General features: G+C 45.7%; 1 protein-coding gene across 2 annotated transcripts in view; it reads right to left on the bottom strand.

The window, feature by feature from the left end:
• Window positions 1-922: 922 nt before the first annotated feature.
• PNCK (pregnancy up-regulated nonubiquitous CaM kinase) overlaps window positions 923-21,281 on the bottom strand; it is a 165,454-nt gene continuing 145,095 nt past the window's right edge. For both annotated transcript variants that reach the window (XM_083159020.1, XM_083159019.1), the window contains exons 8-12: window positions 20,309-20,421; window positions 17,828-17,906; window positions 14,621-14,708; window positions 4,607-4,730; window positions 923-2,252 (exon numbers count right to left, since the gene is read on the bottom strand). In XM_083159020.1, coding sequence (XP_083015146.1) covers window positions 4,620-4,730; window positions 14,621-14,708; window positions 17,828-17,906; window positions 20,309-20,421 — 391 coding nt within the window. In that variant the 3' untranslated portion in view covers window positions 923-2,252; window positions 4,607-4,619. The remainder of the gene's footprint in view (window positions 2,253-4,606; window positions 4,731-14,620; window positions 14,709-17,827; window positions 17,907-20,308; window positions 20,422-21,281) is intronic.

Consider the following 21,281-nt stretch of genomic DNA (forward strand, 5'->3'; position numbering starts at 1 on the left):
AGCACAGTATATGCCCAAGTAGTGAAGATAGCCTATATAAGATTAGTGCCAGCTGTGCATTCACAATCAGCTGATCAGTACCAGTTCAACAGTACTGGCATCTGTCATCTTCATCATTATTATTTTGCACCGACCCTGACCATCTGCACATCTTCTGGTATCACAGGCATTTAGGCTTCTTTGTGGAGGTCTGCATATGTTCCCAATTGCACAAATACCCCCTTACAGTCCTCAGCTTTCCCAGTGGCGTAACAACGCCACCACAGCCAAGCACTGATGGAGGGAGCCGGTGTTGCAGGGTCTTTGTCCACATAAAATCTGCAGACAGATACAGGAGACAGACCCCTGGCAATGAGCATGTAACTCCTGGCTAAGAGCAAGGAACCCCTGGCAATGAGCATACCCCCTTTCAATAAGCATGTTACCCCTGGCAATAAGCATGAAACACCTGGTAACGAGGTTATAACCTTTGGCAACAAGCAAGGAACCTTGGTCAATGAGCATGTATATAAAAACGTATATAATGTAATTAATATATGGGGGCAGTTTCAAAAACTTTTTGGCAGAGGAGCAATTTCAAGTTACGCCACTGCAACTGGCACTCAGGATGGAGAAGGGAAATCTAGAGTTGCTGAGCTGCAGGGTACAAAACAATGGGTTGGATGTACCAATCTCTTGCTGTATATGCCACTGCAATGATAATAATTTCATATGTACTAACATATGCGATTAGTAACATACAGTTCTCCCACTGTACTCTGTACTTGCCCTCTGCTATGGCCACCGGCCCCTTGACTTCCAAGTTCTCAACCATGAGCAGAGTGAAGTTGGAGCCGGCAGTGCAATAGTGTCCACCTCTATGTGCGCAAAGACAGAACCTCAGGACCAGTAGGACTCACAGGAAAGCTCAACACATTTCAAATCATGATTTACAGGTCAGTATTTAATGTATTACAACCAAATCACAAGAGTACACTTTTCCAGAGACTAAACCACAGTCTTATTACACCACATTTATTTTGTTTCAAAGAGACAACAGAAGCCTAAGCACACTTTCCACATGTTTGGCACATCTTCACTGGGGATAGGGGGTAACGTGGGTGAGTCCACAGAGTATCCTGTGATTTATATCATATGACAATACATCCCTCAGCTGTGCATTAACAGAGATGTAGCATCACGGGGACAGAGCATAGTGGAATCGGAGGGTGGAGGGCAACGCAAGGTCTATGATTTGGCATAAAGACCTCAGGGTTCACAAAGACGTAAGGTAGGTTTCCACTAGATGTTAAACAGCCAAGACATCCAAACCCAAATAAAATTCAGCTCACAATCTTCCCAGCCTCACAGGTCCCGGTCCTTTGTTCTTACGGTATCTTATGTTTCAACTTCCATCTTCTCTAGTCTTGCATCTCAGCTGTAGATTGGACCTAGACACTAAGACATCCTGTGCATTGTCCCAGCTTTCTGGTGGTATACTGTGTTGGCTGATGGGGATCTGCATTTGGTTTAATAACTAAGATAACTGTTATATGGTTATTGGTGTATTGACTTGTCAATGTATGCTTGGTCTGCAGCTCTTAAAAGGTTTGGGCGCTGATGGCACAATGGCACTATGGTCGAGGGGGGCTAGTGGTGAACCCTGATAATTCATGTGCCAGATATGGCTCATATGTTTCGTACCTGTACCATAAGCTGCAAATAATATTAGAACCCTTTAATGAAGATCATTAAGTTGTCAGCATTGAAATAAAAATCAGAGCAATATAAATTCAAGGAAGATTCTTAGCTCCTTTGTCATCTGAATATATTAAAATCTTAACAAAAGGGTAACTAAATACTGTATGTAAACATGTGAAAAAGACCACTGTATATTTCCAGCAACAAAGTGCATTACTTCTGGTCTATGATCATCTTCAACAATGTTCACTGCGTTGAAGGACTAAAGTAGAGGACCCCGAGCAAGCGAATCCTGTAAGTCTCTTTCTGCTATGGTCCTTTGGATGAGTAGACAATGGGAACCAATAATACTACAGCAGTGTCTGTACTCCATCTCATTAAACTCTCAGTAAACTGGGGCCAGCTGGAGGGATGGTGATTAAGGGGGCCGTGGTGGGCTAAGGAAGAACAGCCATTGGCCGCTGAAGGCCTCATGCAGACAGGTGTCACCACAAGCTCATGCAAGGGTGTAGTGCCTGACATGGAGATCCCTGGAATGGGAGTACTCCAGACGTCAAGTCTTCACTTTCCAGCTGTGAAAGAGAGAAGAATCAAATAACATAAAGGATAACACAAAACACACCATGCGGGCGATTCAACAGGGTGCCTAAAGATTGCCTGACAATCGGGATCCCCACAGTCAGTATACCGACATCGGAATCTCGACTGGGGTGATCCTGCCTGACAGGGACTATTCTCCCTTGTGGGGGTTCACAACCCCCATAGAGGGAGAATAGAAACTGAGGTGAACGAAGGGAGCCACTGAGCCCGCAGTGTGGTGAGCGTAGCGTGGGGCTTCTTTGCGCTCGCCCCCCTGTCGGAGCACTGGCAGTCTGGATTCTGATCTCGATATACTGACTGTCGGGATCCCGATTGTCATACTACACCCGATTCAACATGGATCGTATGAGTCCAATTGTGGGGGTCTGCGCATGAGTTTATTTGTGCATGTGCAGGCCTCCTGTGCGAAGGCCTTCGGCAAATATCACACTCGCCAAGGCATTCGCACGGGTAGGGACGGGGGTGGGCGGACACAGACATCGGCCCAGCGAAAGGGAATGCCCAGCATTTTCTGAGAATTCCCATGAAAACACTGGGCAATCCCATGGTAACGCAGGTGGGCTGATGCCTGCCGGGGGCGGGTGGCTGACGTCACATGATTTCAGCCACCCCGCCCTACAACGCTCGCCCCATCTTCGGCGGACTCCGACAGAAATAAAAGTCAGATTAGACTGACTTTTATTTTGGAAGGGGAGAGAAACCATTGAATGATTTCACTCCCCTTCGGCCACATGCAAGCGGGTGTGTTCATGTACATTCCCTCGCACGGAGCCAAGGGGATTTGGAGGCAGGGGAGCGTTAGTCCAGGTGGCAATAAGCCATTCGCTAAGCAGCGAACGACCACTGCTTAGCGAGCGGTAGTGAATTACCCCCCATGGACATAGTAAAATCCAATGACATTCTTCCTCCCCGTTAAAGGACCACTAAATCTAAACAATCAGTTTAATCAATGCTGCCCCATTAATAATGTACTTTATATGGCACATCCCAGAGACCGAATAGTATTGTATTTGCTGGTTGAAGTTACCCAGCAACATATAGATGTAGCCATGCTCATTTTTTCTACATTATGTTGCAACTTATTGTAAATATATATTAGTCGGCAGCCCAGCACGGGTGTGTGGATGCGACTTGATGCGCCAAAAGTGTACCCGTGACTGGGATCTGTACAAAGCTATGTACATTCTCAGGGGCAGATGTACTAAGCCATGGAGAGTAATAATGTGGAGAGAGATATCAACCAATCAGCTCCTAAATGTAATTTTTCAAACACAGCCTGTAACATGGCAGTTAGGAGCTGATTCGGCGGTACTTTATTTCTTTACAATTTAGCTCTCCCCAAAGGTTAGTGCATAGACCGCATAACTGTCAATGTTGCTCGCTATATTATAAAAGCGAATTTATCATATAAATATTTTAGATTACAGCATATTATGCAGCACTGTAGTATAAAAAAATGTTTTATTTTCATTTACACTGATGTCTGACCCAGAAGAGTCTGCTGTCTAATGTCCTTATCACAGAAGAATGGGCCCGATTCAGACCATGCTCGCTGGGCTGCAAGTGCTCGGAGCCCAGGGATCAGGTAGCCGCTGTCCCCAGCCCTATGTACACATGGAAAAAAAACATTCACCATCAAATAATTTCCCCCCTGCTCACAGCGCTGAGTGAGGCAGGACTCACGGAGCTGCGAAGGCCGCAGGAAGAAGGAGGCCGCTGATGACATCAGCGGACCTCCCTCCCGACAGCCGGGGAACGTCTGCGTTTTCTGGGGAACAGCCAGAAACCCTGATGGCACGCCCCCAAATGGCCAACCGCTGTCAATCAAACAGCGAGTGGCTAGCACAGGCGTTTGGAGCCTGTGCCCACAAAAAAGGCTCTTGTATGTGCACTGTGGACCATTTTGTCAATGTCGCCCTAGTGCATGTTGACCTTATGACCATGTCGACCTAGTGCATGTTGACTTAAGGTGTTGACTTATCAATTTCCTCTGAACTCCAGCACACACGATTGAGCAAAAAATTACACGTAAACGATTGAATTTTAACGATGGTGGAGGGGAGTGGGAGCCAGTCAATCAGCTCTACCAAATCGTTCATCGTGCATACACATGCAATGATTGGTACACATCAGTAACAATTGGTCTATGATCTTTCTGCATGCAGGAAAGATCATAGACTTCTCACAATGACCGGTGGGTATGCGCATCATCATCTATATTGTTCATACACATGGAATGATTTGATCTTTTGATAAAATCTATCCGTGTGTACAACCGGTTCTATAGGCTACGCATGCAGTTTTGTCACTGTCTTTGGGCTCTCACCTCAAATGATCACTTAATCCTTCCCCTTGGGGACAGCCTCTTCTGTGTTTTCGTCAGTCTCCACCTCTGCGCTTTGACCCATCTTGGTGATATGGCGCAAAAATGACGTGGCGTTAAATGCTCTCTGGAATGGAAATGGAGAAAAATTCCTCATTTGCCTGCATTATATTTACCATACAGATGGAAAACACAGTTTCATCCAAAAATATACTGTATGCTAGTTGGCTCCCAACAAAAATGAACCCTAGAATGTCTGTGTGTGTGCGTGTACATGTGGTAGGGAATATAGATTGTAAGCTCCACTGGGGCAGGGACTGATGTGAATGTTCAGGAATATGGCTCTGATTCTGATTGCCTTGGTAAGCTGTGAATTTCACATATGCCCGCAGCAGGGGAAATCATTTGATGGTCACCGACCAAATATAAATCAGTGGACTGACATATTTGCGGGCAACGGGACAAAGACCAGGCGAGCAGCTGACGTCATGCAACATCAGCCGCCTGCGCTGGCACACCTCGTCTCACCCACAATCCTATGGGAACACCCAGTATTTTCATGGGGACACCCATGAAACGCTGGGCGTTCCCATGGGCGACACCCAAGGACCCGGCCACAGGCCCCCCTCCTGCACAGCCCCATGCAAACGGCCCAGCAACATTGTAAATCGATGCAGTAGTTCGCACAGTGGACCTGCAGATGCACACAAAAGACCATGCCCATGCAGGGTCTACCAGCCATCAGAACGTGGCCCGTTATATACATAACAGGTAATAAATACTAATACATCAGAGTCTCCTGTTATTTCAGAAGACATACAGCAATAGCATAGTATAGCAGGATACAGTATATGGCAGCAATGTCGGCAATGTTGGTGACTGTGTATAATACGTCGGCAGTGTTTACGGTGGGCTCTTGCATTACAGAGAGTCACTCCGGGGTAAATATAATCTAACGGCTGTGAAATGTATCACTTACAAATGGAATATTTTCAGTGGAATATGGTGAGATAGTTTCTGTATGGGATGAGATCAAAAACAATTAAATTACTTTGTAAATATGTTAATCTGCTGATGTCAGCTGCCCGCACCCGCAACCGCGTCACTGCATAATTTCCATGGGATCACCCAGTCGCCGCCGCCCATGCCTACCGACCCGCACTGCTAGGTGCGCTGTGCCCGCTCGCACACAGCTTTTGCACATGTGCAGACAGAAAACATGATTAAATTAATCAGAATAAGGCCCATAATGTATGATTGAATTGCCTCCTCCTCTAGAGAACCTGATCTCTAGAGGAGGAGGTGGGGCAGGAGGAGGTGGGGCCGGAGAATGTGGGGCCCCCCACCGTGGGGTCAGGGCCGGCAACAGAAATCTTGGGGCCCTGTACAATGATATTTCTGGGGCCCCCCACCTAATCCCAAATCCACACAACGCTCTTCTGCATGAGCCTTAACCTTTCGCTGCTCCAGATCCTGCTTTCAGGTGCGGACTTCTCTCTTTCTCAGTCCTGCTGGCTCCGACTGCTGCTGGCCTGTCACTTTAACAAAAGAATGCTGAGCACCACGAGCAGGCAGGGCAGGTCTTTCACAGAGTGCGGAACAGACGACCCGCGCAGTAAAAGTACAGGAGCCAGAGACTGAGGCTACAGCACCAGCGGTGGGTAAGGCTGTGCGCCTGCGGCACCAGGCCGTGCGCACACACAGAGTAGATTGCTCTGAGCGCCAAGTGGCAGGGCCCACACACAGGAGATGGCAGTGGCACACATTGATTCAGTAAGACTCAGCCAAAAACAGATGGTGCACAGTAGACGGCCAGCCCGCAAGGGTCACTGACAAGTCAGCTAGTAGAGGCAGTGGCCGTACCCAGGCATGGAAGCTCTGGGGCCCTTTATATCTCTGGGGCCCGTCACACCTGTCCCCCTTGACCCCCCCTGTCGCTTGCCCTGCGTGGGGTTCCCCTGTAGGCCAGTCCAACTCTGGTGCATACAGACCACTGGTTCCAGGAAGCCATACAGTATGTCTATAAATAAATGAAATGCATAGGCCCTCTACATCCCTGCTGTGTGTACTTTATATGCAGTCTTAATCACCCACTACAATTACCTGCCATCAAACACTGCATGTAATGCTTATTGATTTGCCTGTTCTTTGAAGTACAGACTTTCTCTAAATACCTACAGTCTGTCCTTCTCCGCACTCCGCTGTCCTTATCTCATTACTAAACCATTTGTTCTTACTAAAGCCGCTAAATTCTGCAGATGCTCATGGGACAGCTCCTTGAACAGATAGGATCATCAGGAGAACAGGGATTACATTATGAGTTGCTGGATCTACACCTCTCAATAATGAATCACTCTTCAGGATCAAGATATCAAGATGTCTCAAATTTGTCACACAAGCGTCCTCTTAACAGCAGTTAACATACATAATACGTGCAATTACCATTATATTAGTTACCAACCCGTCAAAATGATGGCATATTGTCAGTGCTAGCGGCTGTGCGTGCTTGAATGGACTAGTTATTGAATTGCTCCATTGGAGCCTTGTAACCAGTGGCATAGCAATGCTGCTGCAGACCCTGCGGTGGCTTGGAAAAGTAAAAAAAATCCAGAATTGTTGCCGCAGGAGGGAGAAGAAAGACAGCAGCCATTTGGCTAGCACTTCCTTTGAATAGGGCTATACACAGCGCCTATGCATTGATTGACCATGCGGAGGGGACAGCAGGAGCCCATGACCTGAGGAGGCGGAGCAGGAATCGAGCAGCGGTAGCAGGACGAGTCTAGCAGGTGCTCCTGACAGGGAGACAGGGCAAGAGGCGGGAGAGGCAGCTCACAAGTATACCTGGCCAATAAAGCTGATTCTGATCTTTGCAGAACGGAGACATTAGCGTCTGAAGATCAATGTTGAGATTAAGCAGTAGGCATTTAATGAATGTACAGTCCTTGTGAGGACCTGGATAATGTTTTAAAGGGGTAATCATTAAAAAGGCAAAAACTTTGTTTTGTCTTAAATATTTGCCCCTTTAAAATATCCGGCAGACTCCACGGGAATCTGCTAATTAGGGAGCCCAATCTCGGGACATTTTTTTCAATATCCCAAAATTTAAAAACTCTCATTGGCTTACTGATGTAGCACTGTGCTGGGAACTACTTAGAAGTAGTCCTTAACCCCTTCCCGACATTTGACGTACATTTACGTCATGGTCGGGATGTACTTCCCGACACATGGCATAAATGTACGTCATGCCATTTAACTGTCACCACGTCTATAGACGCGGTGACAGAGGGACGATGTCTGCTGTCCCTGACAGCAGACATCTTCCCTCATTGCCCAGGGGGGCAGCGATGCCCCCCGCCATCGGCGATCGCTGTGATTGGCTGTTCAATGTGAACAGCCAATTACAGCGTTTTCTGTGTACCGGCGAATAACGTTCGCCGGTGACACAGGGATCGGTGGTGATTGGTGCTGTTAAGTACAGCACCAATCACCACAGGGTGTAAGGGTGTCACTGGTGGTCACCCCACCTCACCCCACCTGCCCCCAAAGGCTGTGATTGGTCCGTCGGACCGACGGACCAATCACAGCCATTACACCTCAAATGAGATAACGGAGACAGCCCTGCAGCCGCCATTCCGGTCAGGAACAGCGTGCAGAGCGGTCTCCGTGCCCATCTGTGCCCTATACTGACCTGATCAGCGTTGGTGGCATCCGTGCTGCCAGCTACTGGTTGCTTCCTGGTGCTTGTGCTGTTGGTGCTGCTGCTGCTGCAGCAGCGTCATTGTGTCAGAGATTTAAATTGTGTGTTATAATTTTGTATCTGCTGCCCCCTGCTGCCCCCCTTTTGTGCTGATTAGTATAAACTAACTGATCAGCACCTTTTTTGGGGTGTAGGGTTTTTTTTTTATATATACCGTCAGGTTGCACCCACAGTTGTGTGCCTGCTGCCCCTCACTGCTAATCAGTGTTGCATCACTGATCAGCAGTTTGTTTTTTTTGAGGGTGTTGTGGGGTTTTTTTTTTTTAAATTTTTTTACACCCACGGTGATTTTGTGGGTGTCCTGTGGCCGCAGAGCGCTGATCAGTGTCGTACATCACTGATCAGCATTTTTGGCACAGGGTTGATCTATTATTTTTTTTTTTGATCAAATTTCTGTTGCCTTTGCCTCATCAGCAGTTTTTTTTTATATTTTTTTTTTTTTGGAGACTGCTGTGGGGTTTTTTTTTTAAATTGTTTTTACACCCACGGTGCTTTTGTGGGTGTCCTGTGGCCGCTGAGCGCTGATCAGTGACGTACATCACTGATCAGCATTTTTGGCACAGGGCTGATCTGATTTTTTTTTTTTTTTATCAAATTTCTGTTGCCTTTGCCTCATCAGCAGTTTTTTAACATTTTTTTTTTTTGGAGACTGCTGTGGTTTTTTTTTTTTTTATTGTTTTTACACCCACGGTGCTTTTGTGGGTGTCCTGTGCCCGCTGAGCGCTGATCAGTGACGCACGTTACTGACCAACAACTGTGCTCAATTTTTGGCGCAGGAGCTTTTTTTTTTTCTTGTAACTTACACGTGTTAAAGCACTACATACACACTACATACCCCCCGTGTTGAAATAAAGTTTGTACCCCCCCTACACTATACACTACACTTAAAAATAATAAAAATGTCCCAATCATCGCAAAGACTGTTTTCAGCGGAGGAGGCATATGCCCTTCTTGCCTCTGACACTGACACAGCCAGTGAAGTAAGCGATGAATTGGCATTTGTCTTAAGCTCCTCTTCCTCCTCTAGTGATGAGGGACCCCCTCAAAGACGCACCCGTAGAGCAGCTGAGACCCCCCCCCCCAATGATTGATCTCGTATGGACCCCACCACCAGACAATTTTGAGCCCCAGGTAGCCCCAGGTTCCTGAGTTTTTGGCCAACCCAGGAATCCAATTTGATAGTACAGGCCTCAAAGAAATTGACTTTTTCAAAGTCTTTTTCTCTGATGATTTTATAAATTTAATGGTGGACCAAAGTAATTTATATGCCCAGCAGTTTATTGCCCAAAACCCCACGTCATCATTTGCTAGGTGGACCCCTGTAGATGCAGTAGAGATGATGACGTTTTGGAGTCTGGTGTTACATATGGGCATAGTTAAAAAGCCAGAAATTAGGCAATATTGGAGTACAGATGTTCTGTACAGCACCCCACTTTACCGTATGGCCATGGCCCGGACTCGTTTTGAGACGATCCTTAAATTTTTGCACTACAACGATAATGCACAGTGCCCACCCAGAGATGATCCCACCTTTGACCGGCTATTTAAAGTCAGGCCGGTCATTGATCATTTCAGCACCAAATTTGCTGAGATGTACAATAAGAGGGCAAGATATGGCTTCCCAATAAGAGGGCAAGGTATGGCATAAAAATGTATAAGCTGTGCGAAAGCACCTCAGGGTACACCCACAGGTTTAGGGTATATGAAGGGAAGGACACAAGAATTGAACCGCCAGAATGCCCCCCCTCCCTCGTAGGTGTTAGTGGAAAGATTGTCTGGGATTTAGTGCACCCCTTCCTGGATAAGGGTTATCACCTCTATGTGGATAACTTTTACACCAGCATCCCCCTGTTCAAGGCCCTTGGTTCAAGAGGTACAGCAGCTTGCGGTACTGTGCGCAAGAACCAAAGAGGCCTCCCAAAAACGCACGTTGCCCAATTACTGAGAAAGGGTGAAAGCAGGGGAATATGCACCGAAAATATGTTGTTGGTCAAATATAAGGACAAGAGGGATGTCCTTATACTGACAACAATTCACGGAGACAGTACCACCTCCGTCCCTGTACGAGGTACCAGTACCCACACCTCAAAACCTATTTGTATCCTTGATTACAATAAGTACATGGGCGGAGTGGATCTTTCAGATCAGGTACTGAAGCCGTACAGTGCCCTGCGGAAAACAAAAATCTGGTATAAGAAGCTGGCCGTGTATATCATCCAGATGGCACTGTATAACGCTTACGTACTATTCCGTTCTACCAGCCAGACGGGGACATTTATGCACTTTCAAGAGGAAGTCATAAAGGGCCTAATATTTGGGAACCAGCAGGCAGAGGGCCCCAGTACTTCTAGTACTGGCCCCAGTACTTCTAGTACTGGCCCCCGTATTGTATCAGGGCAGCATTTTCCTAACGAAATCCCCTCCACTGGAAAAAAGGGCAGGACACAAAAAAGGTGCAAAGTTTGCTATAAAAAGGGAATACGAAAGCAAACTATTTTCCACTGTGAAACTTGCCCCGACAAACCCGGCCTATGTATGAAGGAGTGCTTTAAAATATACCACACATCTATGGATTATTAGGTTCATCATTTCACCGTGCTTCGGGGGTCTTGCTAATGCGACATAGCACCCACCATTCATTCCACCAGAATCTGTGCGGCAAAATCCAAATATCACTCCTTCCCTTCTGAGTCCTGCCATGCACCCAAATGGTATTTTTTGGTCACATATGAGGCATTGCCGTACTCGGGAGAAATTGGGGCATAGATTTTGGGGTGCTTTGTCTCCTTCATTCCTTGTGAAAATTAAAAATTTTGAGCCAGAACTGCATTTTTGTGTAAAAAATGTAATTTTTCATTTTCACAGCCCAGTTGTACCACAATTGGTGAAACCCCTGGGGGTTTGAAATGTACACTATACCCCTAGATGAATTCCCTGAGGGGTGTAGTTTGCAAAATGGGGTCACTTGTGGGGGGTTCCACTGTATTGGTGCTTCGGGGGTCTTGCTAATGCGACATAGCACCCACCATTCATTCCACCAGAATCTGTGCTGCAAAATCCAAATATCACTCCTTCCCTTATGAGTCCTGCCATTTTTTGGTCACATATGAGGCATTGCCATACTCTGGAGAAATTGGGGCACAGATTTTGGGGTGCTTTGTCTTCTTCATTCCTTGTGAAAATGAAAAATTTTGAGCCAGAATTGCATTTTTGTGTAAAAAAATGTAATTTTTCATTTTCACAGCCCAGTTGTACCACAATTGGTGAAACCCCTGGGGGTTTGAAATGTACACTATACCCCTAAATGAATTCCCTGAGGGGTGTAGTTTGCAAAATGGGGTCACTTGTGGGGGGGTTCCACTTTATTGGTGCTTCGGGGGTCTTGCTAATGCGACATAGAACCCACCATTCATTCCACCAGAATCTGTGCGGCAAAATCCAAATATCACTCCTTCCCTTCTGAGTCCTGCCATGCACCCAAATGGTATTTTTTGGTCACATATGAGGCATTGCCGTACTCGGGAGAAATTGGGGCACAGATTTTGGGGTGCTTTGTCTCCTTCATTCCTTGTGAAAATGAAAAATTTTGAGCCAGAACTGCATTTTTGTGTAAAAAAATTAAATTTTTCATTTTCACAGCCCAGTTGTACCAAAATTGGTGAAACCCCTGGGGGTTTGAAATGTACACTATACCCCTAGATGAATTCCCTGAGGGGTGTAGTTTGCAAAATGGGGTCATTTGTGGGGGGGTTCCACTGTATTGGTGCTTCGGGGGTCTTGCTAATGGGACATAGCACCCACCATTCATTCCACCAGAATGTGTGCTGCAAAATCCAAATATCACTCCTTCCCTTCTGAGTCCTGCCATGCACCCAAATGGTATTTTTTGGTCACATATGAGGCATTGCCGTACTCGGGAGAAATTGGGGCACAGATTTTGGGGTGCTTTGTCTCCTTCATTCCTTGTGAAAATGAAAAATTTTGAGCCAGAACTGCATTTTTGTGTAAAAAATGTAATTTTTCATTTTCACAGCCCAGTTGTACCACAATTGGTGAAACCCCTGGGGGTTTGAAATGTACACTATACCCCTAGATGAATTCCCTGAGGGGTGTAGTTTGCAAAATGGGGTCACTTGTGGGGGGGTTCCTAACTTTTAGCATCTTATTGTGCCTAGAAACCTACATGGTGCCTAAAAAATAATCTCATAAAAAGGAGGCTCCAAAATCAAGTAGGTGCTCCTTCTATTATGAAGCCTGTGGTTTGGTCAACGTGCACACTAGGGCCACATATAGGATATTTATGAAAACAAAAGAATTGGAGGAATCAATTTTTAGTCACATTTCTCTAGTAAAATCTACTGTGTTCCTTAGAAAAATGTATTAAAATTGAAAATCTGCAAAAAAAATGAAATTTTGAAATTTTACCTACACTTTGTTTTAATTCCTGTGAAACACCTAAAGGGTTAACAAACTTCCAAAATGCTGTTTTGAATACTGTGAGGGGTGCAGTTTTTGAAATGGCATCATTTATGGGGGTGTCTCACATACAAGTCCCTCAAAGTCACATCAGAACTGAACTGGTCCCTAAAAAAATCAGTGTTTGAAATTTTCTTGAAAATTTGAGAATTTGCTATTCATATTTTAAGCCTCCTAGTGTCCAAAAAAATTAAAAGGAGGTTGAAATAATGATGGAAACATAAAGTATACATATGGTCTATGTTAGTTATGAACTATTTTGAGTGGTATGATTATTTGTCTCACAAGCAGAAAATTTAACATTTTGCAAATTGCTAAATTTTCTATTTTTTTTACGACATTTTGGTATTTTTCACAAAAAAACACAGACTGTATCGACCAAAATTTACCACTAACTTGAAGTACAATGTGTCACGAGAAAACAATCTCAAAATCACTGGGATAAGTAAAAGCAAAAAAAAGTTATCCCCACTTAAGTGATACATGTCAGATTTGAAAAAAAGGGCTCTGTCAGGAAGGCAAAAACAGGCTGTGTCGGTAAGGGGTTAAGTCAGCAGGGGGCAAATAGGACAGGCACGCAGAGGGGAGAGCAGGCGGAAGCAGTGAGGAGAGTGGGAGGACATGGTGGGCAGATGCATTGGAAAGGGAGGGCAGAGGCAGCAGTGGGGACAGCCGGTGCGTTACTGCACAGCGTAACCTCTAACATTACGCTGTACAGCCACACAACATATTTTCTGGGCAAGGCCTGAGATGAGCGCTGCTGGTGCTCAGCGCTGCCCAGCAGAAAGGGATGCAACGTTCATTCCTCTTGTCCCAGAATTTAAATCCCAGCAAAAATTGTCCTACATCTTCGGATCCCACTAATGCCTGTAAGTGGCAGGCTATTACATTTTACCACTAGGAGTCCAGAAATATACATTTTCTTTATCCACATACATACTACACACTTAAAGTTCCACACTGCCTCTGATATAGGCAGCAGTGGGGACAGTCCAATGTGGAAATGATGGTGGGGGTGGGAGCAGGGACATGCTACAGATGACGGAAATCTTTAAAGATATTGGGTGGGATATACAGTACTAAACTGAAAATGCGGTTAAAACCCGTAATCTGGGTTTAAAGCTTCACCATGGGGGATTATGCCAGCTCTAGTTGCTCCGCACTGGCCCCCGATGCCCTGCACTACACGCGCTGCCCCCCCTTACCTGATGTCCGGGCAGCCTCCTGCTGTGCTGCCTGGACCAGTGACCTCCTCCTCTATAAGCAGGAGGTTGCCGGGCACAGCAGGAGTAGAAGAGCCGCGGGGACCCACTCACCCTACACCGGCTGCTTCGCAAAAGGCAGCTCTTCTTGCAAGAGCTCCCCTTTATGATACTAATTGTATATGTTAGTACATATGCGATTTGTATCAATGCGAATTGTGGTGGGATATACCGCAAATGCTTGGTACATCCCACCCATTAAGAGTACACACTAGACAGGAAAGTAAAAAGAAATTGCTCAGAAAGGCCCTTCTGTGTATTTACTCTGCATTCTCTGTACTGGTTCTGTTTTACATTTCCGATGCCAACAATTAAGGCTGACCTATCGGCATACTTTCTCCTTCCAAGAATGACTCACAGAAATGACATGGAAATGTTTATATGACTTAACCTCTGCCATTCCCGTGAACTCGTAACTAGCATCACAAATTAATATATATGTGTAACTGCAGAAGAATGGCTCACTTGGAATTCATGCTAATATCCTTTGGCATCACTATGGTAACCATCTACTAATCTCACCTTCCACTGGCTTCGGGCAAAATTTTTCTGGATTTGCTCGCTGACTGACCCATGGATGTCTCTTTCCAAAGCAGTGTCTCCAGAAATCCTGCAGGGAGCAGATTGTGAGCATGCATTGTATTAGTCTCTTCCATTTCAGTATCGCTATAACTAGCATCATTACCTGGATCATCAGAGTAGAAGGAAGCAATACAATTGTTTTTAGCGGCACGATAATTAATGGGCACCCAATATACTGACATTAGAAAGTGGACTGCCAGTACTCCAAAAGGGGGGCGAGTCCAAAGAAGCCCCTTGCGGGCTCGGTGGCACGCTCCGCTCTCCATAGGTTCTATTCTCCTTCTATGGGGGTTACGGACCCCCACAAGGGAGAATAGCCGCTGTAAGTCAGGATCCTGACTGTCGGGCATTTAGCAGTTGGGATTCCAATGTTGGTATACTGACCATCAGAATCCCGACTGTCAGGAGGTCACCCAGAACCCTACCAAATGGACTTCAATTGTCACTGGTGCCCATCAATTATCACACATGGGGCGGGATGTATCAACATACATCCCCGCCCTTCGCACGGCAGCCGCCGCGATGCTACCGCATATGTACTAACATATGCGGCCAGCATAGGGCTGCGGTAACGGAGACCCCAGCGATACCTGTGATGTGGGCTGCGGGGTTCTCCGTCACCTCCCGGCGGCTGCCAGCGTCCCCCTGTGTCTCCTCCTCCCCCCTGAAGCCGGATGTCCTGCCGGCTGTCACACCAGGGGAAGGAGATGATCATAGGAGGACGGGAGTGGGTGGGCGCGCGGACGGCGTACGTCGGGCGGCGAAAGAAGCCCATAGACTTCTATAGGGTATCGCCACCCCCTGGCCTGCGAAAACGGGGCGAACCGGTGATGATACATAGGAAAATGCGGTAAAACGGGGGTTTTACCGCATTTTCCCGTTAGTACATCCCGCCCATGATGTGCTCAAATAGACCGGGTTAGCCATATGAAACATCTAAACTCATCCCACATCCCGATTTAAGCGCCCAAACCAAGTTCTATTCAGCCATTTCTGCTAGCCACCTCAGAAGGCTGCGAGAAGAAAAGTGTCCACCTGCGGCATCCCATTTCAGCGTGCACTAGGTCGACATTGACAAAAGGTAGACACCAGTGCTATTTTTGTATGAACATAGGTTTAGGAACTGTGGGTGGGGCAGAAGTGGGCGGTGATGTGGGTGGAGCTACCAAAGGGATGGGGCATCAATTGTTGCATAAACTATTTTTTTAACACATAATGCCCTAAGCAGTGCCATATATATATGCACAATGCCCACAGCAGTGCCATATATACACATAATGCCACCAGTAATGCCATATATACATATGCCACCAGCAGTGCCAGTTACTCAATGCCCCCAATACCCACAGTAATGCCAGATACACAATGCATAAACAATGCACCCCCAGCCAGCAGTGCAAGTGTAAAAAAGGGCATGTGAGGATACGCGCTGCACGGTAGTGCTGCAAGTGCTCAGGTATAGACATTGGCAAAAAAGGTGAAAATCTCTTGTCGACATTTTCCATGTCAATATAGTGCATGCTGACTTACACACTGTCGCTCCTTTAATCCACAACCCCATAGGCTATAGCGCTTTTTATCCCACAGCAACCTAATAAAGGGTTTTATAAATATCCTTTAATTTGTTTTTTAAACATAACAAGCTCCCAACATGAATTATAAATAGTTGGAGATGTTTGGCCGTACTTTTACCAGACAACATGATTTAGCAGGGAATATTCTCTTGCTGATTCATTTTACATTTATTTAAACTTGCAAATACATTTTCTCTATAAATAACTCAGGCCTCCGGCTCTGGAAGGGTTGTGCAACTGTCAGATAAATGTTCTGTTTCATGATTCTGTTATACTGGCTGATAACTTAACATTAAAGCATTTATCAAACAGAACGGCTACATTAGTATAGTAAATAGAAACCAAGAAAAACTAAGTATAATTTATTCTACTAAATACAGTACCTGGCTATTTATTCACCACATAAATGATGCATTTGATTACTGTGTCTCTTGAATCTCCGCCAGGATACAGAAAGATGCATGCTGGGAGTTTTGCCAAACAGCACAGGGTCAGGGGATGTTGGCTTATTGAGTTGTAGTGATGCTTTGGTGCTTAGAGAATTCTAAAGGCCCATACACACTGGGCTATTTTGAACTGAAAGCAGCTCACTTTAAACGTTTGAACTTATTTCAGCTCAAAAACTGGCCAGTGTACAGCCCGGGGAAGAGCGGAGATCAATGATGCGTGCTCCGCCACCGCTGCTCATCTGTTGGTATTACCAACAGATGACCGGCGGGATGGATGGCTTTGCATAGCGTTCTGATATGGAAAGCCGTCCACCCCGGGGAAATTCGACTGGACGGGTGAAAACCACCCAGTTTGAGGGATTTTAGGCCTAGTATTTTTCCCCTTCATCGCGGTGCATGCATGCTTGGTGCCTTCACTTGCTGCTCGCAAGGTGACTGACACGGGCATTTGGAGGGGTGGCGCCAGCGCTTTCTGGGAATGCCACAGAAAACACAGCCGTTCACATGGCCTTTGCAGCGTCGAGTGATTTCTGGCTCACTCAGCGCTGCGAGCAGGGGAAAAATCATTGTATGGTGAATGACTTTCTCCGTGTGCATGGCTGCGTACACGTTTGCAGTTGTGCACAGAAGCGGGGCAGGATGCAGAAAGTCCCAATCAACCTCCACTAGATCCGCCATTAGGCTTGACTGACCAACAGGGGCACATTTAAAACTTGGGGTGAGAAAAAAATTAACTAAACTTTAGTACTAAAATAAAGCAATGTTTTTCTCCATTGCAAAATACATTTTATAAGCATACCCCAAAAATATTTTCTGACAGCAAAATAAAAACAATTTTAAAATCTGATTTTTAAAAAAGTAATGATCTGCAGTACTCCATCTTTACAGAACAAAGATATCGTACATTAGGGCAATCATAGATAGATCCGAGACACCAACGCTGGCATTCAGCCTGTGTATATTGGCGCAGGCCTAGAATACATATTTGAGAAAACAGAATGCGGCTGAAGAGCTTTGATTTTTGTGGCTGTTGTTTCCTTAGTAATATCTGGCATGCGGCCCAAGCCTGAGGCGGTAACTTATTACATAGAGGAGCAGATGAAGACCCAGCGTGGCTGGCTTACCATGGATGCAGCAGTGCTTGCTGGCAGGACAGCCTTTTCTCTGGTTCCCTTTCTAGGAGATGTCGGATAAAATCTTTGGCTGGGAAAACATATATACAGGACTTTAGGAAGATGTATCGCAAATTGACTTTGGTTTCCCATAGCAACATCCCATGTGAAATAGAACGCCCATCTTAGTAAATTTCCCCCATAGTGCTAGTGACGTCACTATGGGTGTAGCCCTCAGAGGGCTGACTCCTCCTCATTGACAGAAGCCAAATGCTGCAGTGGGACATTATGTACAGAACCGAGCTCCTGTTACAATGCCGGAGCTGGCACTACACACATGACAATCTCTGAGGACAGCCAGTATGTTCTGGACCAACTGCAGTGACTAAAATGGGGGTTTGGGCTTCAAGGCCGTCCCCTAACCCATGAGACCATGCCGACATGTGCAGTGATGGACTTACTTGGCCTTTTGGCTACATCTCTTTTTGAACGTCTGACCTGCCATTATCAATGTATCAGCAAGAAGTCATTGCTCTGTGCTGGGTGTGTTGGAATGCAGATGACCAATTCCCCCCACTCTTAAGGCAGCCAGATAATTTATTTAAAGTAATACACATAGAAACATTTAAACACATAGAAATGACTGTTATCTCAAGTAGGTCAAATCGTGGTCCCGCAGAGCTTGGCGGAAGCCAATCAGTCACACAAGATCGGGAGATGAGGCCCAATAGAGAAAGCCAGGGGGTAGGGCCACATGTATCCACAGTAATAGTCTGTGACTGTGAACTTCCTGTCAGCACTGCTGCACTATGGCAGGAGGCAGCTCATTGTCCATTCATGGCATCTGCTACACTGGGTTGTACACCAACAGCACAGGAACGCTAGTAAAGGGGCTGGCCAAAATGGACTGGTGAGCCACATACGCCTTGATGGCCATTATTTGTCCACCTGTACTTTATACCAGTGTTTCTCAACCTCTATCCTCAGGACCCCATCACTTCAAATTTACGGACCACCTAGCAGGGCACAGGTGTGTCACCATCTGTCATATTTGAAAGATCCATGGGTGACCAGTTTGAGGTCCTGAAAGCATTCCAATAATAACATTTCTACACTATAGACAACATTCTAGTGATTGATATAGACACTATATTTATCACTATTGATAATCAGCATTGAAGTGATAAATATACAATGCACAAAACATTCTAGCCACATTCATACAATAAGAGCTGTCTAAATTACCTATTTACAATACAGAGCGCTTCTTAGTGACCTATTTACAATACAGAGAGCTTCTTAGTGACCTATTTACAATACAGTCTAGTGCTATCTATGCAACAGAAGTCTCTTCGAGATGCAATTAAGGTCATTATAAAGGGCAGACCCCCCCACTATCAAAACTTCAAAAGAGTGCAGTAGTTGCCCTTAGCAATCTGGCATTTATTACATTCTAAAAAATAATGCAAGAAATAGCTTCTCCCTACGCCCTCTTCTTTAGAAGTTTGATACATCTCCTCCATAGGGGGCGATCCAGATCCACTTGGTGTGGGCCGAATTCGCTACCCTGGCTGATTTTGGGGTTTTGCGCATGCGCAAATATACGCATGTGCAAACCTCCAGAGCCAGAGCGTTCGCTCACTGATGGTCGGGCAGGCAGTGGGTGCAGTGGACCACCCAGCATTTTATGGGTGCACCCATAGACACACTGTGCGCACCCCTGCAAATGCAGGCATGTCGGTGCCTGCATGGGGCGAGTTACTGACGTCCCATGATGTCAGCGCCAATCCCGAATTCGGCCATCATCATCCTGGATAAAATAAGTATGCACTTGCTTTTATCCAGGAAGCCAGAAAAAGTCATTCGATTGTATGCGACCATCGAATGACTTTTCCACCCTACGGCTACATGCGAACGGATGTGTAAGCATGCACATACGCTCGCTTGCTAGTGTGGAAATTTTCTTTGCAGGGGGCGTGCATTCGGCGTGCAGCGTTTATCTGTTCGCTAGTCAGCGAATATACGCTGCCCAGCAAACATGTCCGAATCAGACCCATAGTTTCTTTCTAATGTCTCAACATTTCTAAAAAGCTAAAATTCTTTCAGGTGATGTAAAATATTGGGAAGATACCTGTTCCGCTGCTAGGATCACAATCTGGGGATCAGTTTTTCATGCGCCACCTCTAAATCTCTCAGGAGATGGTAAATATGAGAAGTTAGGACAGATCTATTCCCAGGGAATCTCATTATTTCATTTTCTTAGCTTTAGCAGCATACGGAAAGGTTATCCCTTTACAACCACTAAGTCAGTATTAATGGCTTGGCTCAGAAACTGCTGGTGAGATCAGAGGAAAGGCACTGTACATCTAGTGGTGCAAGGTGCTGAGATGACACATAGGAATCTTTCATTACATTCTGTTGGAGGAGGGGTATGACATACGTTAACAAAGACATATGGACACGCTTTGAAGACATATGTACTTTATGCCGTACCTGATTCTGAAATATCATCCCAGTACGGGGAGTCAAATTCATATTCTGCTTTTAGGATCTGACTGAATAGCTCAGAGTCGTTTTCATCATAAAAAGGGGGGTAGCCACAAAGCCTGAAAAATTTGGACATAAAGAGGTTTAGCATTTTGTCATTTGGAAACAAAGGCTCAACGTAAAACACTGATCTCGTAATGATCTCAAAAATGTATTAAAAAAGCTAAAGTAATATATATCTCTTAGAAGAAAACTAAAGCATTTATTCACTTTTCAAATTATCAGATGACTCTATAACAGCTGGTAACCGCTTCGATAATCTAACAGTCACCATATAACAATAAATTAACAATAGTTAGTAAATTTTAAAAGTGACATCATGTGGTAAATTTACTAAGATGGGAGCTCTATTGAAGATGGGAGCTCTATTGAAGATGGGATGTTGCCACCAATCAGATTCTACTTCTTAATTATTTAGTACCTTCTAAAAGATAATAGATATAGGGCAAGATTCTCTATCACAGAAATGCGGTAAAAACCCCGTTATCGGGGTTTTTACCGCATTTCTGTATTCTCTAACCCCCCTTCGCAGTGCCAGCGCTGCGGAGGGAATCGCCAGAAAAAGCTGGCGATCCCCTGCAGAAGCCTATGGGCTTCTTACCGCAGCGCTGTGTGAGGGATCCGTCACGGATCCCTCCCAGCATGCCCCGCGGCCGGAGCGCGCATGCGCAGACGGACTCCCGGGTCATAGACCCGGAAGTCCAGCAACGGCGCCGCATCGCAAGGGACAGCTGTTACCGCAAGAGCTGTCCCTTGCGTTAATGACCGCATATTTTAGAGAATATGCGGTCATTAGAAATGCGAATGCCAGCGATACTGGGCTGCGGATTTTAGAGAATCCCGCCCATAATCTGATTGGTTGCTATGGGCAACATTCCATCTTCAATAGAAATTCATCTTGGTAAATTTACCCCCCCCC

This window comes from Crinia signifera, chromosome 9, assembly GCF_055691185.1.
Source record: "Crinia signifera chromosome 9, ASM5569118v1, whole genome shotgun sequence".
NCBI lineage: Eukaryota > Metazoa > Chordata > Amphibia > Anura > Myobatrachidae > Crinia > Crinia signifera.